The sequence below is a fragment of the Pangasianodon hypophthalmus genome, chromosome 21 (genome assembly GCF_027358585.1).
Source record: "Pangasianodon hypophthalmus isolate fPanHyp1 chromosome 21, fPanHyp1.pri, whole genome shotgun sequence".
Classification (NCBI taxonomy): Eukaryota; Metazoa; Chordata; class Actinopteri; order Siluriformes; family Pangasiidae; genus Pangasianodon; species Pangasianodon hypophthalmus.
Window position 1 is genome coordinate 6,758,373 of NC_069730.1, and position 8,093 is coordinate 6,766,465.

An 8,093-nucleotide genomic window follows, 5' to 3' on the forward strand; every position below is an offset into this window, starting at 1 on the left:
GTGTTGCAGCTCTGCACTTTCATATTTATCATGGGCTATGCTGCTTAATATAAACGAGTAAATTAACTAAAAAGGAATTAATAAATTAAGGAGATTTCTTATCATGTATTCTTGTCATGCTGTCTTAGCTTGATGTGAATGGTTGTCATTTGGCCATATAACATCTGAAATGACCCGATACAGGGAAAAATAAAATTTAAAAAACCACAACACTGTTGTGCAGGTTGTTTTACGATAATCATAAAGCAAACACTGACAAGCCACTCAGAATGTCTTGCAGATGTATTGTTTTAGAAGGTAGTAAATTCACTGTTTCTTGCCCCATGTGCTCTGATTCATTGGAAACAAGGGAAAGGAAAGAATCAAACCACATGATCAGGCAGTTACAGTCAAAAACTATGATCTTGTAACATCTATTATACCGGCCCCACAAAGCTTCTTGGCCAACCTGAAAGTAAGCCAGACTTGTTCTGGAACAAATAGTTTTATAAAAGTGTGGTTCTTTGTCTTGAATTTGGCACGGTCTCCACATGGATGGAAATAACTTCTAAGCAATCCTCACGTTGACATTAACTTTGGAATTTGCGGTCATAGTGCAAATAGTTGTAGCGTGTTGTTGTGGGTACATTAAGGTAGGCCACAGAACTAGCAGGACCAGCAGCAATGTCTCAGTAATGCCATGTTCATTAAATACATGGAAGTAATTGTAATAACCACCTTTTAATATGGAAAAAAAAAACATTCATGACAAACTCTGAGTGGGAATTCTGAGCTTATATGTTGGGACTTTTCAAAATTAGCCCAGATTTTTCAGAGCAAACACTGAAGAAAACAGTGTACAGTGGACTCAGTAATGTGAATCTCGATTGATAAGCTATAAATTCGTATAATCGGTGTGAGTTACTGCGAATTAATACATGGATTACATTGTCAAGTTTATTTCAATTGCACAAAGTTGGTAAAAACAAATTCTAATATGAAAAGTCATTTGAAAGAAAGCATTCTAAAACAAATCCATAAATTAAGACAAATAGGGCTAGCCATTCAATTAAGAAGAATAAAAGAAATTATGCCATATAAAGGAGGAACAGTTGGTGTGTGTCTATATTGGCCAACATGCTGCGATGGCTGAGCTGCATTACTGGAAGTTTTAGCACACACCATGCTTTGAGCTTTTGCCTTTTATGGAGCTTTGTAGGCGTCACAAAATGTAATTCAGCTGTGCCATGAAGGAGTTTGGTAATTTACCCAGCATAAGACAAAAGTCAGCTTTACCCAAGCGTTTGTAAATTTTTAGTCAGTCTAGCCCATAAAAACATTTACGAACAGTTTTACTAAAAGTCTGATAAATGAATCCCATTGTTCAAACGTGCTAAAACGGAAGACACTCTACATTACACAGAGCGGCTGGGATGTTTAGTTAACTGATTTCCAAGCACTGGTGTCCTATTCTGTGCTGTGTGTGTGTCAGGAAAGCAGTGTTTATTATAGCACAGCGTCAAAGACATGGCTGATAAACTGTCAAATCTGTTAACAGCCTTTGATTGTGAATGAGAGGTATAAAGTAATGTGGCTAAATGAAACCCCTTATCACTGGTAGCATTTCTGCATTCCAGCCAACAGTCCAGGAGACTAGTAGAGCATGGTGTTGAGAGTTGAGGTCAGTGTATAGCGATTTATAGTACTCTAGTTTTTGCAGAATGACCCAGGCCAGAGAAGAGGAAACACACATGGTACAAAAGAAAAACTGAGACTAGACCATAACTTATTCATGTGACAACCAACCAGAAAAGTATTGCTTGGGGGTTTAGTGGTGGTAGTGGGATTTAGCTGGATTTCAGTGGTGGGATTTAGTGGCAAAATCACTCTCACTTATAAAGTTTTATGTGAATTCTTTATGAGATCAGTGTGAAAAACATATAACTGGGTTATACTGCAAAATTCGAAGCTTTTTCATTGAGTAATTCATATTGTCCACATGTTAATAGACATGATCAGACATGACCTAGTTTTTAAGGATCCCTAACTGATTTCCAGAGAATGAATGGGTTCTCTTAAGGACAGAATTGGGAATGTTTGAGATTATGTCTGTTCTCGCACAAGGAATGAGGAGTAACTACACAGTGAACCATATCCCCTCCATATAACCTTTCTCTAAGCTAGATTCATAAAGCCTACACAGTTAATATCTGCTTGGAACCACAGACATCGAGCCAAGAACTCTTAAATCCTTTAACACTGACTTTGGCCAACATACCACGAGACACAAGAGGTGTCACATTAATTCTCTTAGGCAGCCAAAAACCTCCAGAACTAGAAAGCCAGCACTTCCTAAAGGATTAAATCCAGTGAGAGGTGCTCACAGCACACGTTTTCAATTCCAGCACAGTAGATAATCTGATTGAAGATTTTACGGGGTGGGGCAGCAGATCTGGATACTTCGTCTGATCTGGATGTGATTTTACCTGCTTAAACTATGGCCAGCCTAGTGTCAAAGAAAAGGAGAATTAATGTATTAGGATCCTCTGAAATCCTGGTCTGCAGCCTGAAGCCAAAAGTACTTCATAAGAATTCATAATTATTAGGACACTGTTAATTTCTTTGCTTTTATCTGGTCCTGGCTGGTCAGGTGTCATCCTGAAGGTAATGCTTTACTAAAAGGTCCACAAGTAAGCAATATATTAATACTTAACTAATGCTTTTGTAATGTTTTGATGAGTTAATACATGTACAAATCCTTAGCACATCAGGAACTAATGAAGTGTATACCAGCCAATGGAGTCATATACAGTATGAACAGCCATTAGTACTGTTTAAGTATTAACTTCTTGTTGACTCGTTCTTTTAATTAATATTATGATGTATACAGTATTAATAAAGATCATTTGCATTGTTTTTTTTTGTACACAAGCTAATTTAACCCAAATTTTTGGTTATAACTTGGGAAAATTCACAATTTGCAATGCAAAGCCAACGCCACTAATAAGCTGCTTTAAGATCACATGATCCACTTTATCAGCATGATGTTATAAAAATGGATATGGTGATGATCTCTCTGGAGAGTGATCCATTCAAATACACAGTAAGGAATGTAGCTAATGAAATTAGTTGTTAAGGCCTAATTTAGAGTTATGTATAGATGGTATTATAAACTGCATGTTTTACACCAAAACGTGAAATTTTTAACAATATGTATATTTAATTTTTATTTATAATATTTCCTGTGTTAGAGTTTAGCTTAGAAAAAACAAATTAAAAATAAAAAACAAAAATTGAGTTAACCTGGATTGTTTCCAAATACACTTTTCATAATGAAAAATGGTCTTTATTAATATAGCAAGTCATGATATTAACAGAATAAGTTAAAGATGTTAATGCTTAACTATTACCCTGGAACACTGTAAGCCAATTAAAAAACAGTATGTGCAAATTTTAAATAATTAAAATAATAATTTCGAGACCCAATCAGAAATGCCTGTCAAATGTATAAACTTTTCGAGCAAATTCTTAGTCAGCAATCTAGCTAGCTTTCTCATGTTACTTTCTATATTTCTCTAGCTAAATGTTAGCTATCTACACATTGCCCCTTACACCATGTAATGTTACTTTTCTTTATATACTGTTGCTTATCAAGGTGTTGTTCACTTTAGTATAGCTCAGGTAGTTATTTAGATAACATAACTAAACGACACAATTATGTGAAAAATGCATTCCTCAGATATAGACCATTTTTGGATTAGTTGTATCAATGGTAAACATGTAAAAAAAAAAGTAATTTGTAAAATAGTTACTCAAGTAATTATTATTATTATTATTTTTTTACCGGATGTCTTATTTACTCTTTCTTAAGTAATTTTCCTGATCACTACTTTTACTTTTACCCAAGTGAATTGTTACAACAGTAGCAGTACTTTTACTCAACTCAATGTGTCTTGTACTATTTCCACCACAGTTAAGAAATAGTTATGTATTAATTCATCATTATGAAAGTATTAGTTAAAGGTACAATAATCTATTTTTATTCCTTACTTGTACAAATAACCTGGAAGTTATGTAAAACATAATTAAAAAAATAGATTTAGCCGCAGCCTTAGCAAAAGTTTAAAAAAGAAAAGAGAAAACCCAGAAGTCTAGAAGTCAGTTTGTGTTTGGATGCGCCTTCTGTCAGTCATTTTATCGACACTCTATTGGTCACCTAAGATCTTGGGGGCAGAGCTTCAGGAATATGGATGGGAATGGGAGAGAGAGCTCAAGGAGTGAAAAAAAAATCATTCGAATATTGAATCCATCTTACTGTCTTGAAAAAAAGAAAGACTAATCTTTCCTTTAACTATTAATATATTGCTTATTTGTGGACTTTATAGTAAAGTGTTACCGCACTTTCAAGATATACTGACGCCGCATAGGAACTGTATCCGAGCATCAGAGAGACACTTATATTTGATACAGCTCTCTGCTCCTGAAAACCAAATGATGGATTATAATTACATTTCTGACAAATTTTCTGTGTGATGAACAATTGAAGGTGTAGTCAGGACAGAAAGAGTGAGACAAATTACAACTCACTTAAAAGACTTTTACAGTCAGAGAGCTGTCAGACTGTTTAGGTCTACACAATCCTTCAACACTTTAGACACTCTTGCAGTAATTCTGGTTTGTGTATGTTTAACCAAAGTGAGGTAACTCCCCTCTTCCCTGTGACATCATGGTTTAGTTACTAAAAGGAAAGTTGCTTTAGGTTTAAAGGAATACTCCAGAGTTTTTCAACAATCTGCAGCATCTGTAACGCATGTGTGACCTTAGACAAGAATTTAGTTTCCCTGTACTGAGAAAAGAATGAAAAATCTGTTTACTTGAAACTAATTTATGCCTAAGAGTGTTTGTTAAATCCCATTAATCAATTTTTCTTTTGAAATTCTTGCAGATAAACAGCAAATGTCCTAGATTGGGTTTAGTATTTTAAGTGTTTTTTTTTTTTTTCAGAGTACACATTTTTGAGCTTGTCATCATCTCATAGATTTATTTCTATCTAAATTGCATCCTCCAAAGTCTATGTGTCTGATTGATGTTTTGGATGTGGATCAAGAACGGCTCAATTCCACGAAAGAGAACCTAGGAACCAATGACACGAGTAGGGTGGGCCTAATCTTATGAAGGAATGGTTATTTGACCATTCTTCTATTTATTCCCCAATCTGGCTTTCCCGCTACATTCCCCCTATTGCTGTAACTCACTTACACTAGCCAAGAAAAACATTCCACCTGCACTTGCTCTCCAAACAGACTGTCAAGGTCTAAACTAAATGACCAGTCTAATAGGGAGATGATTTGATCGATAATATGAATAAAACCCCTATTTATTTTTTAAAAAGTCCTCCTAGAACTTTGGGATAAAGGCTCTAAGTCAATATCCCCAGTCAGATGACGAGCTTTACTGAAATATTTTTCCCCAACATTTCCAACATATACATATGTTGTGTACGTCCCTTAACTTTTACTACATCTATGATAATTACTTAAGTACACTGCAGCTACTCCCTGGATTCTTATAAGTCATCCAAGAGTCAGTGGTTTTAATCTATGTAAGAATGGCATGCATTATGCCAGAGACACAAAAAGTCTCGGAAAAAAATACAATTTGGTGTTTTTTGGACCAGCTCTGGGCAATTTAGGTAGTGGTACATAAATTTAGCAGGTGTCCTACAGCCCTGCATTTTCAGCTCAACTTTTAGTATAAAGCAAGACAGAGTTGGCTGGGAGAGAGGAATCCCAGGAAATAGCTCTGTTTTTTATGGCCTCTAACTTAGTTGTTATAATGAATGTAGCAGACTAAAGAAATTAAAGATGTGGACCTGATTGCTTTATATGGAAAATGGACAGTAGGAACTGTTATTCTGTTATAAGTCTGTTGACCACAATAAGAGCGAAAGTCTGCATTTACACCTTTGTGAATGAGTGCAGAAGAAACAATTTTGAACAAACAAATAAATCTTTGTGAAGAACTCTAGCCGTGCTCACATGCTTCCTAATTGAGGGTAACAGAGAGATGATTCACTTCCAAGAATGAAAACAAGTTTGAACTAAAAACAGAGGGAAAGGGGAAAACTTGGCAAAGCTGTCGAGAGCTCTCTGTTGTGCATTGCCATGTTCTGTACAAAGTTTTAATTCAGCAACAGCATACCCTGAGAACTTCAAAACAACATTAAAAGCCTAATAAAACTGTCAAAAAATCAGCTCTTGCGTGCTTGATGTCTACTGGGAGGCTTGATTACTGACTTTTATGTGATGTAACTGACAGGAATGGCAGTCCAGCTGTAGCCTCAAAGTTCTGCATACATAAAACTGTCCTTAACATTAACAAACCCAGCAGCCTCTTATAGCAGCTGAAATATTACATATGGGACACTATTAGTCCAAGTCCAAGATGTCTAAGAAAACAAATGCGCTCAATTTATAATTGGAATTGGTTCTGTATTCTTTATGCTTTATCTGACATCATGCATTTTCCAGTAATAATTAATACTGTAGGAGTTTTATAAAAGTTTTATTTTGAAAATTATTTATAAAAGGAAGGACCTGCAGATAACCTACATTGAATAAAAATTGAACAGTTGTGCCCATAGCTAGTAAATATAAATTATAAAACTAACTTATAACAGTGGAAGTGTTAATACCAACCAACAAGCTTTAAGTTTCAAAATGTTAAAATATGTACTTATGTTATTAAGGATCTGTCATTAGTATGGCTGTATATTATATTAGTATCTGTATTTGCATACAAGTAAAATACTTCAAGAACCTTATGATATAAATAGTGTGGACTAAACTTTTTATAGGAAATACACTAGTATGTTAATAGGAATCTCTAAAAAAAAAAAAAAAATTGTAAAGATGTTAAAGACTTCATAATCAGTAAAGGGAGACAACTTAAATCCAAAATACAAAATCTTAGTAAAAAAAAAACTTTATGTTCCAATTGAGGCGACTGATATAAACTTACACACTTGACAGATTTATATCTAAAAAAAATCAAGTTCATATCTGCACTATGAGAGTCTTATGAGGAAGGAATGACAGGATTAAATCCATGAGCTGCAGTTTCCTGTGTGAAAAGTTCATAAAGTTTAGTTTATGACACTATACTTAAATTCAAGAGCATACAGTTATGACCATGTCAAATGTCAAATCCTTCCTTTTCCTTAAATGAAAGAAAAGAAACAGTGCAAAAAAGGCTGCACCTGTCCCCAGGTGCAAAAGAGCGAGAACCCCCTGTTCAGGGAGAATGAAGTGCACACCTACCTCCCTGTAGGGAAGGCTGCAGCAGGGTGAGCAGCAGCGAGCCGAGAAGCAGCAGCGCAACCATCCTGTTAGCCATCTCGCCCCAAAATGCACCAGCCCGATCCAAATCAGCTGGTTTTATTCTCCTAGAGCTAATTACCACTTCACAAACGTCTCGGAAAAGGGGGGAAAAAAGGAAGGGAGGCGGTGGGGGGGGAGAATGCAAAGACACTGGATGCAACGTAATTAAGAAAGGGCAAAGTCTGCGTTTCGATGGATCATTGCGCTTTTTTTCTCTCTCTCTCCTGTGTCTGGTGTTGCTGTTTTTATTCTGGTCACTCCTGCCAACAAAGTCTAGCCCTGCCAGATAGAGAAGGGGAGAGAGAGATGGAGAGGAAGGGAAGAGGAGAGAGGGTGGGAGGAAGGGTGAGAGAGAAAGAGAGAGAGAGAGAGAGATGGAGTGAGAGACCCCTCTTTCCCACTCTGTCATCCAAAAAAGAATTCAGCGGTCTGCCAGATATTTGCATGGATTCTAAACGGCTTATCATTTCTAGGCGAGAAACGAAGTATAATAAAATGCAATAACTGTGTATAAGTTTACATTGTACACAGGTTGTGGTGCAAAAATGAAGGACACACACACACACACTCTCTCTCTCTCTCTCTCTCTCTCTCTCTCTTATCTAACCATGAAAGTTTATATTTCAGTAAAATGCTGCTTCTTTTACTAAACAACAACCCAGAGAGAAAGAAAACAGTCAGGAAATTCTCTTAATTATATCCAGGACATTCTGAAGCATGTAATAAATGAATGGA

At 35.9% G+C, this 8,093-nt stretch overlaps 1 protein-coding gene across 1 annotated transcript in view; it reads right to left on the bottom strand.

The window, feature by feature from the left end:
- Nucleotides 1–7,617, bottom strand: part of elna (elastin a) — a 63,676-nt gene extending 56,059 nt beyond the window's left edge. The window contains exon 1 of the mRNA XM_034314750.2: nucleotides 7,299–7,617. Coding sequence (XP_034170641.2) covers nucleotides 7,299–7,374 — 76 coding nt within the window. The 5' untranslated portion in view covers nucleotides 7,375–7,617. The remainder of the gene's footprint in view (nucleotides 1–7,298) is intronic.
- Between the last annotated feature and the right edge of the window lie 476 nt (nucleotides 7,618–8,093).